This window comes from Acanthochromis polyacanthus, chromosome 15 (genome assembly GCF_021347895.1).
Source record: "Acanthochromis polyacanthus isolate Apoly-LR-REF ecotype Palm Island chromosome 15, KAUST_Apoly_ChrSc, whole genome shotgun sequence".
NCBI lineage: Eukaryota > Metazoa > Chordata > Actinopteri > Pomacentridae > Acanthochromis > Acanthochromis polyacanthus.
The window spans coordinates 17253547-17277430 of NC_067127.1; the positions used below are offsets into that span (position 1 = coordinate 17253547).

General features: G+C 40.0%; 1 protein-coding gene across 1 annotated transcript in view; it reads left to right on the plus strand.

The window, feature by feature from the left end:
• The window catches only part of klhdc3 (kelch domain containing 3), a 29210-nt gene extending 11211 nt beyond the window's left edge, over positions 1 to 17999 (plus strand). The window contains exons 9-11 of the mRNA XM_022191252.2: positions 10241 to 10314; positions 11848 to 11926; positions 14625 to 17999. Coding sequence (XP_022046944.1) covers positions 10241 to 10314; positions 11848 to 11926; positions 14625 to 14691 — 220 coding nt within the window. The 3' untranslated portion in view covers positions 14692 to 17999. The remainder of the gene's footprint in view (positions 1 to 10240; positions 10315 to 11847; positions 11927 to 14624) is intronic.
• Positions 18000 to 23884: the final 5885 nt, after the last annotated feature.

Here is a 23884-nt window from a genome sequence, read left to right on the forward strand (position 1 = left end):
AAAACAGAAAAGTTTGGAAGACATGTAAAATTGCAACATTTACATTTACTTATCGATATGGCATTAAGAGAGAATAAATGTTTTTATTAAATGATCAAAATGATGCTTATTTTTGAAGATTACCTCTCATTGTTTGGGTTCTCACTGGGATTAGAACCAGGATGGGTTTTAAGGAGTCATGATTTCCTGTTGTGAGCAGATAATGCTGAGGCCTGAAAGGGAGTGTCTCTAGGCTGATTGAAGGTGAAGAGGAAGAAATCAAACACCACATAATATCTCCAACATCCTGTTTAAAAGCAGGAGGGCAGTTTTTTTTAAGAAATTGGGGTTATCCTATACTCATGACTGCACAGCAAGTAGCATTTTACAGGGAAATCTTTGTTTTCCCTGAGTTATTTATAAAATGGAAGACTTTGCAGTTAAGTGGTTGTTCTGATGTTTTAAGTTGGTCAAGATGTTGTTTTCTGTTACTGTACAAATTAGGACACGATCCTTACCGGCTCTAAGCAAGTTGGCCACACAGGTTCTCTTGACCAGCACTGCACATTTGTTTACATGAGCACACTTAAGCCTCTTACACACAGGAACTCCCATAAGCACACACACACTTAGACACACAAACACACTCCAAGACGCTTCTTACCACCCTCATACGTTTGCTTTCTACTCTTTACTTAAAAAGAGTTGGTCGATTAAGGTTCATAATTTGCATTTATACAGGTTAGATTGAGAAAATGTTATTATTACTCTTTGGTGTGAACATGTTTAAAATCACCAAATGCTGTGCCTCTCAGGCCATTACTGTGCCTCTAATGTTTATTTTTTAAAGCCCTAACAACATGAGGGCAGTTAACGGGGCTGAAAAGTTATTGGTGTCTGTCTTCATGCAGTTGACAAATGCTTGCACGCGCCATCATGAATTATTTGCTGGACACCTTGCTTGTGTTTTTTTGGTGGTGCTCCTCATTTTGGTAGGTCTTCCAAGGAAATTGTGTTGAAATTTATAGTCCACATCTTGTTTTCCCAAGTTGGTTGTCCTTTCACAGTGATCCAAAACAGAGCCCTTCTGCTGATATTTATTCCCAGTTTATTATATTTATTTTACCTGCAGGTATTTGTTGAGGAATAATTTATCACTTTAGTGAAGGACAATAAAACTGTTCAGTCAAGAGAGCCCTGTGCTTTCAAGGGAGTTGCATTTTTGACTGGATGAAACATTGGAGTGTTAGTACTAAATACATTGGTAGAATTAGTGTAGTCTGAAATGAATAAAGCCGATCAGATTATAAGTTTAGCTTATTAATTGAACGTTGTTTACATTAGATTTCTGCATTTTGGTGCTGTTAAATTTGGTTAAATACAACATGATTTAGTGCAGAATTTCTTGTTTTTTGATGCATGCTTTCATTTCTTTGAGCATAAATGAGAAGGCTGCGTGTGTGTGAATGACAGGCCGGGCTTTAGTGGCAGTCTGTTGAGTGCCACTTACGTCAGTGTAAACAGGCCTGCTGAGCTGCAGAAAGGCGCGAAATTCTGCCCCATCTCTGATTTATGACCTTAGGGAGCATTCTTTCTCATGGAGTGCAATTCGATATACCCTCAGTGCCTCTGCTACACTCATTTACTGAGACCTGCTCACTGCCCCACGAAGGACGACCCATGCATGACCAACTCCACCTGCACTGACCTTCACCTACGCACACAAGCAGTGAGCGGCCAAACCCTGTACATTTGCAACTTATTTTTCACCTTCCCAGGAACTGAACAGTGCTGAAGTTTAGTTGCACATAAAAGCAGTGCCACCTAGATTATGGAGCTCATGCTGTGCTTATGTTGTCATTGTTGGCATTCATCACACTCTGTGTATAATTGCTTACGACAAACCCAGGTTGGGCTAAATTGGGAGGCATTTTAAGCTTGGGAACAGGGCATCCTATGAGGGGCAGGATGTGAACAAGGACATGACAGATTGGCATGCTGGGAGCAGACAGCTCGGAATCTGTGAAGGGGAATCTGGCACTGGCCCCTGAACTACTTGGACATGACGATGTGTATTCACTCTCTGATTGCATTTTGGTAATATATTTTTACCATGACAGGTATTCATGTGTCTCTGCAGACAGCCATGGTGACTGGTTTTAACTCATCTCTTTGTGTTGAGATGTTGGTCTGACTGAAGGCTTACTTTTTTGTCTTTTCTAAATGCCAAAGTCTAAATTATCTCCGTTGTCCTTAGAATTCAGATTTTGTGCCTTTACTTGTCCTTCAGCACCTTTATGTGAACTGCTGATAATGAGTGTACTTCAGATGGGTTTTGATTGCCTTTCGCTGTGAGCAACAGGATTCAGTATTTGTCATTTTGGGTTCATCAATACCCAAGTGGCCTTCAGCAATGAATGAGTCTCTCTGATGTCATTGCTGTGCTTTACCAAGCCCAGGTGAGGCCACTGACCCTTATGTAATTCACTGATGTGAGAAACCTAGTTTTTATCTGCATTTTTTTTTTTTTTAGAGCTCAGTCAAATGATAATAAGGTCTTCTGTATAACTTGAATAATTTCAGGTCTTAGTTTCAAAGGAGGAACTTGGTTGGTCAGACCAGATTTAAACAAGAATATGTGTGCAACTTATATGAAAGAACAGGAGTGGTAGCAGCAGCTGAGATGTGCGAATGAAGACATTTTTCACCCACTACAGCCAAAGACAGTGATTTTATTGTTTCAGCTCATGCAGCTTTTTGAACAGCATTAAACATGGCTGATACTAGCTAACATGAAAGACTGACAACTGCTTTCCTGATTGACAACAGTTCCTGAAAACATCTGTTTTTCTCTAGCAGATGGCCAAAGTTTTTAATTTTTCCCTTTTCAACAAAGGTGTTTTTTAGCAGGTAGCCTATAGCACCACCTCACAACTCCACAGCCAAGTTTATTTAGTCCATAGCATAAATAATGGAAACAAGCCTAATTTGTATTTACTTTTTAAAAAATTCTACAACATTTCAGAAGCTCACTTTGGATTTGCTTCACAGCTTCATCTAAACCTGGCACATGATGCAGACTATCAGGAGTCCTATAAAGCTACTTTTTGAAATTGTTGGCAGTGTGTCGCCACAGTTGGATGATGTCGATCGACCCCAGTTGACAGTCAATGTTCTGGTTTCTTTTCACTTCACTCACTGCTTGAGGTCAACATCTAAGTGACTTCTTTCTCCAATGTAAACCCTGTTGCATTGCATTTTTAGCACCCTTTCAAAATGTCAAACTCTGTTCGGATTTTTAAGGCTTTAAAATATCAAATTGCCTGTGATTCAGTTACCCTGAGACTGAATTTTAGACAATGTTCAGTCATTTCGAACTCTCAGCTTTAGTACTGAGACTTAAGACGCTCAGTCTCATTCCATTATTCTCTCTTTTCTGGAGAAGTGTGCCATTTGTGTGTGTTTGAATTTGTCTGGATGTGTTCGCATGACTTAGTGACTCACAGCTCCTCTTGTCGAGCTGACGTCAGCGGTGTGCACGTACACGCGCACATGTTTGCTTTGCTCTGCCAACCTTAACACATTGGATCCATTTGGCAATATGCAGAGTCACTTATTACATTCAGTGAATATGGAAAGCATGCTGACGCTATTTCTAACATTAGTTGAAAACACTTATGCTTTATTTGATGTCTTTTTTTAATCTTTCTGTCTATTGTTGAGTCATTACCCTGGTTGTGTATTGGTTGTAATTAATGAAGTAGTCATAGCATTGACTATATTTCAATGTAGAATCCAAACTAATTTTAAGTTGTCTTACCACCGTTGAGGTTGTGTTGCTGGGCTGCAATTTGAGCAAGAGGAAGGTAATCTCACTGGTAGCCAAAACATCCCAGCCCCAAACCTCGAGTTTAATCCACCAGAATCTCACCATGATATTTAATCTGTGTGGAATTTAGCGGGTGGTTTCAAACACGTAAGCTGTTTAGCCTGAAAAGTTCTGCAGGGTCCAGTGATTTTTGTTTAGTAGTTCAGGAAGGTCAGAAGCCTGGTGCCTCGATATCTCCTACGAGGCTGTATTGCCCCTTATCAATAGCTGAAAGGGCCGCTGTTATGATAGTCCAGCTGCTTAAAGTGGGTCTTGTTATCACTGTAGAACCTTGACGGTGTAAATGTTTGTCTAAACACAACATGGACCTGAGGCAGAACACATGCTTCTCAACAGGCGTTGCACCAAGAAGACGTTAAGATTTTTGTTCATTCTCGAATCTGACAATCACTGTAGCTGCACTTACTCCCACCCATTGTACCTTAAAATGTACCGTAGTGGAACTTGGCTCCATTGAAACATGCCTGTCAGCACACAATCGATTTTGATACCACACATGTTGTCGTTTGGCCTTCAGTGTCAAAGGGTAGGCTGCAGAAGTTTCCCTTGTAAATAGCCTCTGTGTGTGTGTTTAGTATGCCCAAGATAAAACCTGTCAAACAGTGAAGGTGACCCCAACAGGATATGGGGCATCCCGCACGTGGCGACACAGGACCTTCAGGCAGCTCAGCAACACAGTGATTTACTCTTCAAAGACAAGGTCATGATAGTATTTCATCTGCATCTTAACCCTCCTTAACCCACTAACAGGCTGTATACATTATGGTGTCGTAGGGTTGAGTGTTACACAGCAGCTCAAATAAACAACCTGCATAGGAGACACCTTGTGATGCTGTTGTTGGTGTAAATCGGCATGTCTACATAGCAGTAGTTTAACTTTTGATTTTCTGCTGTCATTACAACTGAAACACTGATTGTAAAACTAAACTAAGTAGACAAGTACAAATTATGAAGCACAAAAGTTGACTAACTTAACAGAATAATGGCATTTCATTTGTAATCAGCAAGTCATTGTTAATAAACTATACTTGATGGTAAAATAGATTTTTCTGAAAACTTCCATGTTTAGATAGCTAAAAGGACTGATCTAACATGAAATTAAGAACTCGCAGAAAAGTTAAAAACCATAATCTTAGCCATAAGCCACATGTATTAAAACTGTGCTCTTTGATAACTACTCTTTATTCATTCGTACTTTTCATTGTGTTTCCATTTAGTTAGTTGACCTTGATGCTCATCTACAGCTGCAGGTGAAGACTGGACCTTTAGAGGAAGTAACTTATTTTTCTAAAGTGAGTCTGCCAGCTATAGAGCAACATCCGACAACCCCTTTAGATCCTTTGCTGTATGTTAACCAGCTGTGTTCACAGCCTTGAAACACTGTTTTATCTCCTCTTCTAAACCTGTCCTGTGAAAAGACATGAAATCTGTCTTGATAAAAGGAACTCGGTTTTTATTTGCTGGGGATTTATAGTGTCAGTTTCCTATTTCGGTATCCTCACCAAGTCCAACTACATTTTGTCCACAGAGGCTGAAATTTGAGATTCATGCTTCATTAGGGACTGGCATGTCCTTCGTCTAATCTGAAGTCAGGCGTCTCTCTCTGGGAGCCAGCTGTAGTTTGTGTCTCACCCTCTGCATGGGGTTTCGGTCTGGGTAGCTACAGGTCTTAATCCAGTGTCCAGCCACTGCCCAGGAGGGGGCACAGATAGCTTGGTAAGACGAGGTGAGACAGCAGAGATTAAGGCAAAAGAAATGGATGGGAATCTATCGATCTGTGATAACTAAGCCTGTTGGATTTGCTTAAGAAAGTTTAATTCTGACACTGCCAGCTCTTGCTGGATTCTTAACAGTCCTGTAAACCCCTTCTGTTAGATCATGTCTGTATAGAGTGTTATTTAGTGGAAATGTGTTTGCTTAAAGTGACTGTAAAAAGAGAAGATTAGGATTGGATTTCATGTTGCCTTGCATACAACTAAACATCAGAGAAAAAAATGAGTTATATTTCTCAGTGGAATGTTATACACTACCGTTCAAAAGTTTGGGGTCACCCAGACAATTTCACGGTTTCCATGAAAATTTGCACTTGATTTATTCAAGTGCTAACATAATGGCACAAGGGTTTTCTAATAATCAGTTAGCCTTTTAACACCGTTGGCTAACACAATGTGGCATTAGAACACTGGAGTGATGGTTGCTGGAAATGGGCCTCTGTACCCCTATGGAGATATTCCATTAAAAATCAGCCCTTTCCAGCTAGAATAGTCATTTACTATATTAACAACAAAATGCTTTTCTTTCAAAAATAACATTTCAAAGTGACCCCAAACTTTTGAACAGTCGTGTATGTTCTACATCTATCATTCTCAAGATAGGGGTTGCCTCTCAATTTAGAAGTAATTTGCATGCGTCTGTTCACAACCTGTTCCCAGCACTTTCATCTGATTTCAAGGAACGCCAAAGTGCTATTGAAATAATTTGATGCACGTCTGGTTGTCCTGATAAGGTGCTCTGCAGGAAGTTGTAGTACATGATGAGTTCCTGAGAGTCAGTTGGTTCTGAAAGACCAAAGTTCAATAGGAAATTGAGAAAGGAAAAGGATGCAGATCATATCACTCCAAGAATGAGGATATGGCCAATGAAGCCTCTGACAACAGCCTTATGACAAGACAGATTCCACGTGTGCTGTGTTTGTCTTGCAGAAAGTTTCTGCAAAGTTACTGAAAGTCACTTGCAAATCTTTTGGACAGTCAACTACCTGGACTCTTTATAGTGTTCCCAGGCTCTTTGGAGTTTCTTCATTAGTTTTAAGACTGTAGTTCATCCCTTTGTTGTACAGTTTCGAGACCAAAGTGTGGAAGAGATGGTGGTGGAGCAGGTTGTGCATTTCTAGAATGGACCGGCAATTAGGTGATTAGACACCCTCATTGAGTGTTGTTTGAAATCGCAACCAATGTTGTTTTAGTGGGGGAGCGGCATCACTCAGGCCTCATTTAGACTGGGAACCTCCACTGCTGTTGGGGGAGGAGCACTTTCACACATAGGGATACTTTGCTGATCAAGTAACAAAGTGGCCCATCAAACACCAGGATGCCACATAAAATCGAACACTGTGACTTTCCCGCTTCCAAATTCTGTCAGACACATCTTACCACCCCCTTATTCTTTCCCCTGCCTCTACAATCTTCCTTTTTGTGGTGACCAATAAAGCATCATCATTCCCTAATGTTGTGGTGAATTTCACACCCAGAATGACATCCATGAGCATGTGAGAAAACCTTTATCCCAGGGAATGGAATCATCATCTCGGTTGTTGCTCCTGTTGAAGCGTCCTCTTATCTGCATCCTTCACGCGTCAGCATCCAAAGCCTCGACTGTCCCTTCAAGTGAGCGTGCACAGTAGTTTGAAGCTACTGCAGTGTGCTCTTTAGATAGAGATACTACTTTTCAATACTTCTGTTATGTTGATAGACTCCTGCGACAGACTACAGTGTCCTTTTCACACACACACTATCTAATTTAAGCATAACTATTTGAATTTTTCTCTTCCACAAAGGCCATAATATCAAACAAACTGAATTTGTTACCAGCAATTGATAAAGAAGACAGATACATTTCAAACTATGGCTGCTTGATATTGAAACAAGTGACATTGCAATATTATATCTTTCTGCAGTCTATATTTGCAATTTGAAAAAAAAACAGCTAATAAATATGGTATGGGTATAATTTACAAACTAGAAGATAAGAGCTGTAGCTGCAGCACTGTAGGTAGTGTGGTCCAGTTGTTGAGAGTAACATCCTTCATCATGCTCCTGCCCTGATGGTGTTATAGACTTGACTGCAAGTCTAAAGCTGCCAATGCCTCCCTTATCCCTGTTGGGATGATTTCAGTTCTATAATAATGTAAGAAAAGTGACTATTCAGTTATTAGTCCTCCTCCTCATTTAGTTGGACCGTAAGACTTCTGTAGTGCTTTGTTGTCCAACTGGACCATAAGTCCATTGTAGCTGCATAATATTCTGTGATTGCTCTTTCAACTTGTGCCTTCCATCTTCCTTACAGCTCTGGAATGACAAATGGGGAAAAATAGATGTATGATGGTGTTAGATGCCACCAAGTGACCAGATCAAAACCCTCTTTAACAATTAATTAGTACCACATTTTTCATAAGGTGAAAAATTATTGCATCAGTGATTTCTCTCTGTTCATGGCGTTTAGATCTGACTTTGCACTTTTCATACAGACCTTTGTTGTACCATTTTAAACAGTCAAATCAATTAGTCATGTTGCCTCATGTAGTGGTAACAAAGACATTGCAGACAGACTTTTGTTTTTGGTCCTTTTTGGCCATCAACTGATGTGGCTTTTTTTTTTTTTTGGCAAACAAATCTCTCTTGCTGTTTTACCCCTGTTGCTCACTCATTTTGCTGTGCACATGCAGAGCCTGCACATCAACAAACTCTCCTTCTCTTAAACATTTTTCTTTAGAAGCATCCTATCTAAGAATTCCTAAAACTGGAGTAAATTATGTGATAATGTCTGTCATCAAACAGACTTATCTTGTAGATTTGTCATGGAAAATAAAAACTGCGCCAGCGTTCTTGTTGTATCAAGCAGTAAAAACATAAAATGTTTGAGTCACTTCCTGTGAAAGGACGATTTAACATGTGCATACTGCAATGTCAGTGCTGAAATAATAAATTGTGCAGCCCTATTACAAAACCAAGTTGTCCACAGTTATTCTATAATGGTATCCATCCACTACCATGGTGTATCAAGAAGTTTCAGTCTAACACCGTGATGAGCATCCTTTTGCAAGTGCACTACAAAGTTCAATGCCATCATTAGAGTCACTGATGAGGATTTTGACTGCTTGAGATAATTTTTGTTGTTTTATTAGTTAACTTTGATTCCTGTGATTTATTTGTCTGTTCAAACGATTTACCAGTGGTTTTGGAGATACATTTTTAAAAATGTGTATTATAAAGTAAAGACTTGGCTCTGTCTTCTTTTATTTTTTCAAATAGGCCAAAATTAAAAGCTGCCATTTTCATCACCACAGCAATGTTACGGATAACTTGGCTGGCTGGTTGGTATTCTGATGAAGGCTCCTGCTATAAGCCCGGGTGGGTCACCTCTTGGGGGCTGGGGGTGTAATGACTTCCCCAGCTGGCCCCCTGGGACGACTGTGCTCGTGCTCTGCACCTCTCCTGGGTGCTTTAAGCCACCACCATGTTTGTTTAGGGAAGATTAGCAACGTAAAACCCTTACAACATCCTGAACATGCAGCGAAAGGGAGATGCGATGGAGAGAAATAGAGATTGATGAGTGGAGAGGCGGTGGAGGAGACACTATGTTGTGTTTAGCAAGAGGATGCATTGGGGCAAGAATGAAAAATGGAACGAGATATAATTCAAATCTGTTGGAAGCATGTTTTTTGTCATGGTATCTGATTGTGTCTCTGGTTGGACTCATGCTAGTTCATACATATCAGAAAGCTCTATTTGAATCTACTCTTAAAGACCAAACTTTGCTGCCATTTCCCTCAGCTGTTCTCCATGGTAGATATTCATAGACACTAAACTGCCTGGTGAATGCACCTGTCTGCTGAAACTGTCCTCTGGGTAGTGTAAAACTGTAAAGTGCATCTTCATCTTCTAATCTACACAGGTCTCTTGGTGCACTGTTGTTATGAATATAAAGCAATTATGTGCATCGGGTGCATTTAGAGAACTGTACTTACTGCCTTGTGGGAGTAAATCTTCCCTAAGATTTTAGTTAGACTCCCACAGGAGCTAACCTATTTCTTTCAGTTGCATTTTTATACAGTGTCTACTATAAGTAGCCCGGTTTTGTGTTGTTATTAATTGATTAATCGATAGAAAGCATGACTGAATAGAGCCCAGGAGTAGGCTTTCTAAGCCATGGTGCACCAGGTGTGTCGCAGGTGTGTGTGCTTCGCTGTGGCAGGAAACAGATGTGCAGTGATATCAACGGCTGCACAGGTCTGGGAGACTATCAGCATGGACCAGGCTGCCGTCTCACTGCACTGCTCTACTTCCTGTGGGCTTAAATCATGGCAGAACATGATAAGGAGAGCAGAGCGCTGTGAGACCAGTGCTGCTATTGTTGAGAGCAGTCCGAGCCTCCCTGATTATGTGCATTAGTGATTAAAAGACGATGGTAAGACAGCGGACGACAAGGGAAATAATTGTTGCGAATTTGATGAATGACACAAAGGAAAAACAATAACACCGGCCCATTAAACAGTTTAACAGCCCTGGCAAGCAGTGTGGATGATGCTCATGAAAACAGAACGTTTCAGGAGTTATTGTAATCTTATTAATATAGTTTTTGTTCTCTTCACAGCCCCTGCCCAGAGCAAGGAATGGGAGATGAATTTAACCTCATGGATCATTCAGACCTGTATATCTTAGACTTCAGTAAGTATCCTGTCATTGTTCCTGCCTGTTGTGTTAGCATAAAAAGGTGTCTGATTTTTTGGATAGTTTTATTCATCTTGCTTCGTTTTTGCAGTAGAAATATTTCAAGTGACGCTATGACAGTCTCTTGTATTAATTAACCTACAGAGACTTATCAGTTGAATCTGCAGCGTTTCTCTACTTTTCAGGCTTAATAAAAATTTCAGCTCAGTGTTCAGATATCTGCAGACGTGTCATTTTGACTAGATAAGGGAGATTTATTCAGCAAAAAAGTTTTTAAAAATCCGTTGTCCGCTGCCCCAAGGCAGACAGGCAAAGTTAGTTCACAACTAGCTGGTAAAGAGAGTGCAGCATTTAGCTGCTAGAGAGTCAGATATGGTGGAGACTGAATATTAGGTTTGCCAGAAGCCCCAAGGCATACCTCAGAATGAAAGATAATGTTGCTCACTCAGGCAGAAACTAATCATTATTTTCATTGTTATTTAATTTGATGATTATTTCCTTGATTAATCAGAAAATGGTAAAAGAAAATATCAATCAGTGTTTGCCAAAGCCCCACATAATCTCAAATGCTTTTTTTTTGTTCACAGCAAAAACATTTTCGGTGTATTGCCATAGAGGAGTAAAGATAAAAGAAAATGTTCAAAATGAATTTAATAGATTGATCAGTAATCAGTCAATTGCTGCATCTCTATTGCTCTATCTGCTGGATGATTAGAAATCCAAGTGCTTTCCAGCTTTTAAGTTAACCGTATGAACATAAAAGTGGATGGTGTGAATACTGTTTTCTTCCCCTTTCTTCCAAGACATGTAAAAATCACTTCTTGCAGGTTTAAACATGCTCTCTGCAGGTCTCCTCAATACATTTTCTAGTACTAATGTCCCCCTTACACCTGCTTCATTTCTCACCAGACCTACTTTGCCTGGCCTTGGCCCTGCTTTGTGTTGTCACATGGGGCACTTCCGTCTCATCAGCTACCAAATATAGCCATATCCTGGCTGCACTGGGGTAGCCTGTAATGCTGTCAGGTCACAGTTAGGGTTTGTGTAGGTGGGCTTACACAGGGACACAGGGACCGTATGGGACTGGCAGTACCCAGTGGCATCCCCTGTGGCATACGCCTCCTCGTGCCAGTCACGTGTGCCTTCACACTGTTTATCAGTGAACATATGGTGGAACAGCCATGACGATGATAGTAAGTGAGAGGAAGTTTGTACGTATTATTAGACAGAAGGCTTGTTATAGGGTGATTTGTGCACTAAAATAATTTAATATGAAGCGTCATCATGCTCTGTTGGTCCTCTTTTGTGAAGACTGTTGTTTGTTTTAGCTGTTTTTCTGGTGTATAAGTAAGCTCATCATGATGATTTTTACACAACAGACAAGACATCTAACCCTTTCATCTTCAGATTCTGAGAGCTGACCTGCCCACATTTTGAATTCCCACAGCTGAAGTGGATATTCTTAGCCTGAGTATGATTTCTGCCTATGATCAGTCTGTGACTCATTACACTTTTTTTTCTTCTTTTCAGGCCCTAATTTGAAGACGTTATGCAAAATAGCTGTTATTCAGTACAGTCTGGAGCAGTCAGGACTTCCACATGATATCAGGTCAGACAAGCATCCTCCTCTCAAACATTAGTGCTGTTTTGTCAAAGAATTGACATATTGTAGCTCATTCAGTTTGTATTATTCTTGCCACCACTCTGTCTTTCTCGGTAATGAGGATGTAATAAAGCAAATTATGATTCATTATCCTTCATTTAACTAGTTGAAAGTTTTTTCTTGGGCTTTTGCCAGACTTTAAGTCCTTACATGTAAAATTTGTACGTAATTATGTTATTTCTCCTCTAATTGCATAAAGGTTTGTGTATAGAAAAATCAGACAATCATGATGAAACACTGGTACACTCTGTATGATACATTCAGTCTGTTCATTTTCTCTATACCCTTATTTTACACAAAAGATGCTCCACTGTGACGCAAAGAAGAACAGATCAAAACAGGAAGACAGTTTTCTCAGTCTACTTAATTTACATGTAGACGTGTTCTGCCTTAACAAATACAAAGGCAGTCCAAATGGTGTGAAGCAAGATGACTCCTAGGAAGTCCCAGCGTTGACAAAACTAATAGTACTTCCGGTGTAGTATAACAACTATAGATATGCTTTACCGAAACAGGAATAATTATGATATCTTTCAACATTTTTTCCTGTCCAAATTGGGATTACTGACCCTCCACTAGATTTTACTCTAGATTATTTCTTTCTTTCTTTCTTTTTTTTTTTTTTAACAAATCCTCTACACAGTTTCAAATTGAAAAGCTTTAGACTTTAAAATGTCTTTCACTCCTGTAACTGAATGCTATGCGCTAAACAAAACAATGCACAACCCAACAATTTGTGTAGTCTTTCACATGTGCACTCTAAATTCATGTATCCATTCATTATCTATACCTGCTTTGTCCTGTGGAGGGTTGTGGAATGAGCCCATCCCCACTGACATTTCAGTGCTAAATGGTACTGGTAGGTCATAGTAAAGAATATTCTGGAACTTACAGTGCCATGCTTGCATCTCTTTTGCTCTGCAACGTTATCTCTAGTCTGCTCCAGTCTGCAGATGTTCATATTACCCACAAACTCAATGAAAATCTTGCAAATTCACATTACTGTGCAGGTCTGAAAACTGAAGACACAACAGTCCAAAAACAAAAACTTGACATCTTGTTTTGCTTGCACATATTCTTCAGGTGTTGCCAGTATACAGATAGATTCCATAGCCTGTCTGTGAATAATCTTCCTGTAGAATATATTCAGTGTAGTCTTATTATTCTGAAACCTCAAGAAGAAAAACAGTTGTAGGAACATCATACCTTGAACTTAAACCATATGTATTCCCAGTGGAGCCGATGATTTGATGACATATTGCAGCGCTTTGCTGAATACACTAGCATTTTAATGATGAATTGTTTTTCTTGTTTTTGTTTTTCATTAAAGTTCTTGATGACAAACTCCTAGTACTGCGAGCATACATGTAGTTTTCTCAGACAATTCTGGCACCTCTTTTTGAAGACACTGCAAAGGAGTTGTCACAAAAGTGGAGCAGTCCTATTGCCTAAATTACCAAGTGCAGTGAATTGAATTAATAATACATTATTTTCGCTTGTCACCGACTGGTTTGAAAATTATTTTGACACATGGCTTGCCAGAGAGGCTTAAAAGTCTGAGAGAACCATTTTGATTTGTTGTGATGTTGTAATCACAGGGTAGGAAAGTTGTGATGGCTGCATTAAGCAAGATTTTAAGGCATGTTGAGGAAAAATACATGTCTGAAATTGTGTTTTCAGTAATTACTGTTTGCCAGCGTTTTTCTGTAGACTGCAGGTTGAAGTATTTTTTAGACAGGTCTTTTTGTGTAGGCAAATTCGCATCTAGTGAAATCTGCATTGTTCTCAGCCTTTTGGGGAATAATGCCACCAATGAAATAATTGAAGCATATAACCATTTTTCCAAAAACCTTTAGGGAGAGACTTTGTCAAGCTGATGGAGCTCATTAGGCAAGTGTGTCTAAAATTGAGGGCTTCCAACTAAAGGCATTTTTTCTGTGGACTCCATGGAACCTGATACTAATTACTCCTCTTAACTTCTCATTTCTCTCGCACCGTCACTGCCACCTTGCATGCTCCCCACTTTGGCGTTTGCGGTTGTGTTTCTAACCCTTGGAGGGTTTTCAGTGGGGTCACAAGACTCTGGTTAACTCCCTTTGCCCCTCAGTGGCATCTCCAGCTCCAGTGCCAATCTCCCCTCTTAAACACACACGCGCACAACAAAAAAACGAACAAAGCAGTTGAGAGGGAGTGAGTGTGAAACCAGAGCCAGTGATAACAATCTGGAGCTCAACCTCTGACCTGTCATCAGGTCAGCACTAGACCCTGTTGTCAGCTCCTGCTCCTGATGCTCACGTTACAGAGGGGGGGCCTTCCTTCATCCTTGTCCGCGACGTAGCTCCTTACTTGGACGAGCGGGGGGAGGCAAATGTCACACGACTGCTTGGTTGTCATTGCAGTAGCATCTTGTAGATTTCAAACTACTTTGATCTTGATGCCCCATTACTTTTTCAGAATCAGCAATAGCAAATATTGTTAGGCAAGATGTCAACGTTGCCTGAAATTTTAAAGGTACAGTTCAAACTTAATCTAAATCAGCATGTTCAGTAGGTCTTCCCATATCTGACAGCATTTCAACATTTGTGATTGCAATATAAGAACATTTTACCGGCCAATTGCTATTTCTTCCTGTTGTTTCCTCCAGGTGGGAACTGGCAGCCATGACGACCAACAGCAACATCAGCAGGCCCATCTTCTCGTCACACGGCTGACGCAGCTGAATGTGAAGCAGAACCAGAACTCTGTGTTCGGACACCGGGCTTTTGTCTTTCAAATCATCTGAGCTCCGAGGGACTGTTTTTTTGTATAGTCTGGATCTGTATCTGATTGATTTTCCACATTCTACAAGTGAAAACTCATTACTGACCAAAATATCCTGCTAAGACTTCCTTGGACACCACGTGCTTTGCCATGTCTCGGGACATTTTAACCCTTGAGACGATGGTCGTGTGACACAGAAATCACCTGTTCACCCTTTTCTCTTCTTTCTAGCCTCTCTAGAAATCCAATCAGCCTATGATAATCATAGACTTCTAATCTTAAGCACAGGAAGAGACAAGAACTTCAGCCAAAGGTCTTGAGAGCTAACCTCTTTGTTGAGGATGTCATCCTGATGTCATACTCAACGCACCTCCCCTAAAGGACAAATGTGAACCTTCTGTTGCAGATATGAAGAGACTGAGATGGTCATGAGTCAGAATCTCTTGCTGCTCAAACTTAGTCATAACACCATATAAAGCTGCCACATCCATGAGCAGACAACTCATTATGTTGCTTTTGAATGCAAGGAGATAGAATATTCAGTACCACATTGTTGGAGTGTGATTCTTTAAAAGGTCTGTTGGACTGATTTGAAACGCTTAGCGATTTCCCTGCTTCATTCTAACTTGGATGGCACCCCGTTGCTCTCAAGTGTCTCTAAGGTAATTTGCAAGGCAACTGAAAAAGCCTTGTAAAATAATCAAGCCCATCTACCTCCCTCAATAGCATGCAACATTGAGTGTTTCAGACTTCCCATGCATTAGACACCTACTTTCCCCCCCAAAAAACAAAACAAAACAAAAAGAAAAATGGCTTTTTTTGCAGGGAAGATGGTATTTGTGGTTCTATTCTTCCAAGAAAATGCTGCAGTGTCACTGGAAGAGTGCGACTCACCTGCCACAACGCTCCCTCTACCCCTCGAGCTTGTTTTTCAGTGCCAAACATAGAAGGGAGTCATGATGCAAATGTATACTGTGTATGTGTGTGAACACGTGGGCCTGTCTACACACAGTCCACCTGCTTCGGTTTACCTGTTGTTGTACAGGGAAGTCATCACTAATATGCATAATGTAATTCCTTTTTAGAGACAATCCGACAGCGTTCAGAGACTCTTCTCATGACCGGCTTATTCACAGTGTAGTGGGAAAACTAGGAAAATGCGCACGTGTGTTTGTGCACAATGACAAGCAAAGTAAAAGCTGAGCAGCAGATGTTCTAAACATGCATAAGGGCTGTTATCAGGTCACACACTCACACCACATAGCTTGGACTTGCTCAAATGTTATTAATGCTAACTGCAAATTTTAGAACAAAACTTCTGGTGGTGGTTTTTATTCTTATCTCCATTCCTATTAGTTAAAGGACAATTCTATATTTTTGTTGTCAACAAATCCCAGAAAAAGACCAAAACAAACAGTGTGCTAGGTCGTCTTTCAACACTTTCCTGTGCTGTCAGTGGCTGTCAGCCCAAAGCCAGTAAGTTTCTACTAAGAACCAGCCAAACAGTGCAGGTTTTAACAGTTTTTTCTCAAACAGAAGTGAGGATAGAACTTGTAGGGGATGATTTTTAATTGTGGTTTTGGTGCATATGTGAACACCATGACAGTGTATTTAAGATCATTTTTAATCGTTTTGGGATAACTATTATATATCAGGCTTTGGATCCACAGACAATCTTTCATAATAAATTATTGTCTTAGTCTTTGTTGACATAAAAAATACCGAATAGCATCCAAGCTACCCTGTGAATCTTAGACCAATAATTAGTACAACATGATGTTAATGAACATCCGGGCAGAAGAGCTGTTACTGATGTTTTTTTGTTTTTTTTAACATTTTCACTGTGGATTTTAGTTGTCTGGTCCTGAGCAGTACAAAACCCCACACTTTACAAACCTAAGATGGGATGAGAAACTGTTACCACTCATTTGTGAGCTGCATTCATGATTTTCAATCCTGATCTTTGAGATAAGTGTTTTGCTGCTTTCTGTCCTGCCAGATAGTTAAACCTCCTCTGTTCAGTGAGTCTTTGATTAGCTAGTTAGAATGAAAAGCAGTAGGACTCTGGCACCCGGACATCAGGCTTTATTAACACCGACCTACAACATTAATGTTTACAAATCCGTGTATGTCTCATAAAGCAGTGTAAAACAATCTTAAATGCAGGTTGCATTCACCAGATAACTGCACTATAGCCAATCTTGGCACATCTGGCCATACAGAAGGACACGTTGATGCTGCTTTTTGCCTAACTAGACTCCAGAGTTTGAGACGTTTGCCTGCCCAAACCAAGTCTGAATTTTATTATTTACAGACCAGCGGTGCCAATGTGACTCAGCGAGTCTTATATTCTCTGCACTCCACACGCACATGGACATGTACACTTGATATTCCCAGTTAGCTGGACGATACGACAGCTAATGCAGTTAAACCACAGGGAAGCTAAAACAATTCTGGTGAACAAATCAAACTGTTTATGTAACACCAAATGGCCGCTGGCACACTGATATTTGTTTATTTCTCTTTTTCCAGTGTGTCGTGTGGAAGTCATCTTTATTTCAGGATTTTGATCCCTTTCTTGTTGTGTGTGAAGATTATGGGTGATATTTTATAGTGAAGACCTCTTCAGGAATATGGACTAAAGATTGAGTAAATGAATTGTAGACACTGGTCAGAAATAAAATACCTGTACAACAAGTTTCCTCAGTAATGATCACTCATTTACCTCCACTAATGAAGTACTAGCAGTTTTTCCTAAATATATTGGCATGACATTTTTAATGGTAGTGGTGTAAAACCTCCTAAAAGATGCAGTTTCTGAAGCTCCTCTTGTACTTCTTATCTTACCTTGTGAAGAGGCTTTAAGAACTTCACAGGGTTACTACCGTTTCAACAAAAGCAAACTAGAAGAAAATCTGCTTCTGCCAAGAAAATGCATCATTAGATTGTAGTGCACGCTCATAATTCATTGACTGATGATTCATTGTGAGGAGAAGTCTGTGACTGGTCTAATTTAATGCTAATACATGTGCTCTTTCTTCAGGGTTTAAAGTATATGGGGACTAATTAATTTGTAAAGATAAACAGATCTAAGTATGGACTGTATCTGGATTCATTTTACAACTGCGTAGGCTCCCGATGCTTATTGTTGGCATATTTTTGAAGGGGACTCTGTATTTGGCAATGTTGGTGAGGACTTCCTGTGCAATATGCTTTATAACTGTATCAACAATAAATCTGAGACACTTTGAGTTGTTTACATTTGTATGCACTGATGATTTCTAAAGCTGTTTGGATCTGGTCAAGACTGAACTGACCCTGTCGGAAAAGCAAACACGTGCATATTGTGGCGGTGTGATTATTGTTGCAGATTGTCTGCATCATGAGGTGTCAAACTGCTGGCATGATGGCCCTGTTAGGTTTAGCAAACTGTTAAATGAGATAGATGTCTGTTTGACACTTTGTTGTTTTTGGATTTTAACCACATTTTTATTTCCCTAGTCTTATGTTTTTTTAAATTTCAAACATAACATTTAGCAAGCTGCAGAACCACCTGTGTATAAAGATGGACAAACCCTCTGTAACGTCACACATAGGTTTCCTGCAGTAATTTTGAAGCTCAGTCTACTGGCTCCAACCGTTGCCATGTTGACTGTCTGACTCCTCCCAGCTCCCAGTTAATCCAAAACTGAAAGTAGAAATAGAGCGTCCAAACTTCTCTTGGTTATAAACTGTCATGTGATAGCACCCACCTTAGACAGTATTCAAGAGTCAGGAAATTAGCTATAGAGACCACTATTATTTTTCGTATCAGGCTGCAAACATGTTTATTTTTGCTGAAAAGTTGGATTTTAACATGGGGGCCAATAGGGATTCACTCACTTTTTCAATCAGCCTCAAGTGGCCAGTTCAGGAATTGCAGTTTACGACACTTCCATGTTGATTTCTTTTTTTCAAGCCCTAGAGGTTTACTGCTTGTGAGTAACATGAAAACTTGAACTGGTGAAACCAGCCACACTGATTTACCATAGAATATCTGGTGCCTTAGTAAACCTAAAGACTTTTTTTTTTTTTTTTTTTTTAACGTACGTGTAGGAGAGCTGCCACACTATCAGGTTTTCACGATATGCTTAATATTATTGCAATTATTATACAATCATTAAAAAAAATACAAATGGTAGCAATGCTGTCAGTCAAAGTTGTTTTTAGCTTTTCTTATTGTCTGTTTTTTCTCTTTTAGTAAGTAACTTGCATTCAAAACGCCAGTGTAGTGAGGTAGAAGGTCTACAACCACCACTGTACTCTGTTGTATATTGGGGTGTCAACCAGATAGATACTGGTGCGGGATAATTTGTTATATTAGCTTATGTGTATTATTAACATATCAAGATTTCATGTTTTAACTCTTGCAGTCATCACCAGCGCGCTGGTACAGTATATAGCGATGGTCTTTTTGCGTAGTTTATTGTGACTTTTTTCCTGTCTCATCTGCAAGGAGTTGGCCACTGTTCTCCAGAAATAAAATGGAAACTAACATGCAAATCATTATAAAAAAAAGACATGAAGAAGAAGAGATCAAAGAGCTTAATCTATAAAAAAAGTTGAAATTTAGTGTTGAAAATAAAGTTGACTTTGAGACCCTGAGTATCACTGTGTCATAGGAAAATAACGCATAATAGTAAGAGAGTAAGCAATTTAGACTGATAAAATGTCACACTGATCATGAATGATAACGATGCCAAAAGTTGAAATTATTTGCTCATGAATCTACACATTTCTGCCCACTGGAAGCCAAATGTGTTCACTTTCCTCCTTCTATTCTATGGCCCAAGGTTTCCTTTTGGATCTACAGTATTAAGCAGTAAACAGCTACCAGCTCTTTGAACTCTGCACTTCTGCAGTTTGTGCTTCCTGCTGAGATCAGCCACATCTGCCCCAGCCGGCCTGTCTGATAGCCCTCATGTCTACTCTACTGGGTACTTGGGGCAGTCATGGTGCCACCCAATCCCCCCCAACTATCCCTCAGACTACCTAATGCTTCACGTGTGGCTGCTTTGGGGGGGGCTGCCCATCATTAGAAAGTGTTTCACCCTGAACCCCAGCTCCAATCTTTGCCTCTGCTACCAGTGGAGGCCTGGCAGTTTGATCCTGTCTGTCACCAGCCCCCTGCTATAAAGCCACTGTTATCTGCAGTGTTAAGTGCAGGCCACAGACATGGGGTCAGCTTAAAGTGAGGCAGCAGAGACACCCTGTCCCGCCTGGTCTCGCCGCACACAGGAAGCAGGGCTGCGCCGGGTCCCTCTTGTCTGGCCCCGGAGCCTGCAGCGACCAGCTAACGGAGGCGCTAATGCAGGGAGACACTCAGACAAATTACGCTGTAATTTCCCCTTAGGAATCAGAGGATCCCACTGGCCCTTGAGAATCAGACTGAGGATTTGTCCAGAGTGATTTGTTTTGTCTTGTCCACCCATATCGCTATCCAGTTCCCTCACTCAAGTTCTAGTTCTCTGCTCCCTGCATTGTTGAGGCCGCTAAATTGGGGATTTAAGAAAAGAGGCACTGAAGGAGCATGAGCCCTTAGAGGATAGATGCAGCAGCTCATTTTATTTAAACACATGCAAAAAAATAAATAAATAAAAGCAACAAGTTATCATTTCATAACAGTGCCAAACTTTAATCTATAGTTTTCCATCATGCTCACAAATATACCTTCTTTAACATGAGTGCCTGTTGTAAAGTGTTAAGTTTCTAGTGTGCTTTAGTCAGGTTTTCTGATGCCCATAATCTATTCATCTGCTGGGGGAACTAATTTTGTGCGAGTGACCGAGCCGCTCAGCCTCAGTGCGTCATGTTTGCAGACCTGTAGCTTAATTCCCTTCCAGCAGGGGTTTAATTGAGTGACTAATATGCACGCAGTTAAAACCCTTTGAAGACAAACTGCCATAGCTCACTGCCTCAGAAGTCTGTTCACAAATTAAACAATGATGCACCAAGCTGGTTTTCTGCTTGAGATCTGAATGATAATGACAACGCAGTGTAAAGTCTGGGGACTCAGATTGCTGTGTTTCAAAATGCATCGTGATCAAACCAACTCTTATTATATCATGCCTTTGCGCTATACATTACAAAATTATTATTCTTGCTGACCAAACTATCACTTGGATCAGTAGGGAAGACCCAAGAAAATGTGTCGATATGTGTAAACTCTTATTAGAGGAAAACTTGAATGGCAGCTTTGTTGGTTTCTGCAACATTATTTCATGGGAAAGCAGTACTGAATAGTAAGACTACAAGTAAATCAAACCAATAGAATACCAATCTGATTCTGAATGATTATCACGCCAATCACATGCTAATAAATTTGCTCATGAATCTCAAGTTTCCAGCTAAATACTATACAAAATATTTTCCAATAAGATTACTTTTAGAGAGCTAGTTCAAGTACTGTTAGTTTGACTAGTTCAAGAATTAACTAATCATGGTTGTACTATTATTTCAAGGGGAAAGCAACAAACAAACACTGTATACTCATACAGACACAGAAATATGTTGATCCTTTTATTACACATTTAGGAATGAATTAGTTTTTCTCTGTCATTTTTTGTCTCAAATGTTTAATCTCTTCAACTGAGTTGCAGTAGAATAAATGGCTGTTAAAACTAAATATTAATTTTATGCTGAACTATAATTTAATACAGATGTTTAGCTCCAGTATTTTAAATTGATGTTTCAGTTTTGAAGTTTCGGAGACCAGGTGATGTCCAGCAACTCAAAAAAAACACCCTTTTGTTACCTTAATATCTGAATATTCACCATAATTTTGGCGTATATGCACAACTTTGAATAGATGACATGTTTCCGAAGTTGATTAAACATCTGGTCAGGTCGCCTGTCACAGGCTTTTTCTCATGTCTTCTTTGTGCAGCGGTACCATTCAAAAATCACACAATCGATCAGTATTCTTTAAGTTGCAGTTTGTGAACAGGTTGTTCATTGGCAGTTTAACGGGAGTAAATTGCTCCAAAATGCCACTGTGAGACTCTTCAGGAAGAAAACATATCATACATTTGTTAGATGAGCTCTTTCACAGTCAGCTCCTTTCGTATTTGGACAGAGACACAATTTTTATAACTCTCTGTGCACCAATGCCATGGATTTGAAATGGAGCAGTCAGGATGTGTTTGAAGTGGAGACTTTCAGCTTTTTTTCAAAAGGGTTCAACAATCTGCTGTTTAGCAATTACAGCCATTTTTACATAGTCCTCACAGGCTCGATTTTCTCCAAAAGTGTATGCTCAGTTTGTGAGAGTAATGTTACACATTTCTACACTTCTGCACTTCAGAACAAAATATTCTACTTTTTACTTCACTATGCTTAGCTGGACTCTAACCCCTAAACCCTGACCTTTTGATTACTAGTTCAGCCTGTGGGTTTAAGTTTTAAAAAAAGAACACCCATAGTTTCCTTACCCTTTTTTTCTCGTGAGCACAGTCTAGTTGTGACTCCTTGATACGTATCGTATGTGTGTGAACTGCTGTTACACAAAAGACGAGCTTCCCAATAAACTTCTCAAATGATTTAGTTTAACAGTGCAGCTTCACTAGTATTTCACAAAAATCCTGAAAGATCAGAGAAAAGCCCTAGTTTGTGAACCAGATAAGTAAACTATATAACTGTCCTGTATATGAAGTTGAACAGCTACAAAATGCTGGTCACACACTGATGCATTATTAGTGAGATTTGCAATACATATATCAACAGCATCTTGAAGTAATGGCCTCAGTTGTTTTTTCAGGTTTTTCAAAAAATGCAAAAAACTAAACCACACCAGACTGAATCTTGACTTAGGTCATTATACTAAAGGTGTAGAATCGCATGAACTGTTCAACTGAGGATGTAGGTGATTTTTACCAGAGGCTGGGAGCATCATGAGGAGATGATTTAGGCAAAAAATAATTTTGTCAAAAAATGATTTGGATCATTATTACTCCGCCAATGAACGCAGCAGAGTTATGGGAAACCGTTGGTTTGTCTGTCTGTCTGTCTGTCTGTCTGTCTGTCTGTCTGTCTGTTTGCAAAATTACTCAAAGACGAACTAACAGATTTGGATGAAATTTTCAGGGAAGGTCAGAAATGACACAAAGATCACGTGATTAGATTTTGGCAGTAATGCAGTTTCGAGTCTGAAGCTCAGAATTTGTTAAAGATTTCTGTATCATTGTGATATAGCAGCACAGCATCAATGTAACTATGACTAGCTGCCTGCAGACGATCACATGATTGTGATCCTACTACAAATCGACTACTGCTGACTTATCGCGACTTATCGCTCAGAAATGATCCAAGGAACAACTGATTAAATTGTGGGGGTGTTTCCAAGCCCATCCACTACATATTTCGGTCACACGATTCAGGCCATGTCCACATGTATCCGGATATTTTTAAAACCGAATATCCGCCCCCCTCTGTTTAGGAAAAAATCTGCGACCACGCATCTCCGTTTTCTACAAAAATCTCCGTCTACACGTATCCGGAGCAGCGGCGGCGTCTCTCGCATCGAACATGCCGAGGACGTGGAACGGTTGTCAGGTGCAAAATAGTGGAAGTCACAGCAGTCCTCCTTCTCTGATGCTCTTCAAGGTGAAGCAATAAATGAGCTTGTAAGATCAAACAAGCAAAAAGCGCCTGTAGTATTTTTGAAACCAGTACACTTTTGAGCGCGTCCATTCTGCTCTGATTGTCTACAAAGGTCGCATGTCTGACGTCACAGCAGTTTTGTCTCCACTTTGGCCGGAGTTTTCAAAACCTCCGTTTTCAGAACCTCCGTTTTCAGAACCAACAACCTCCGGTTACGTGTGGATGACAGGCCGAATCGGAGAAAAATATATGAGTTTTCAGACTCATCCGGATACGTGTGGACAGGGTCTCAGTATCCGTACATAACATACATATGCATAACACTTGTTTGTGCTCAGCGCAAGGTCATTTTGATTGTGGGTACATCTATGTTAAATGGCCACATTCCACGTTGCCATGATTTCTGATCATCAATAACTAATAAACAAATGCTGCATTTCAATGCCACATGGGGCAATGAACAGCCTTGGAGGAGTACTTTTCTAGTTTTAGGAAGATGATGACATT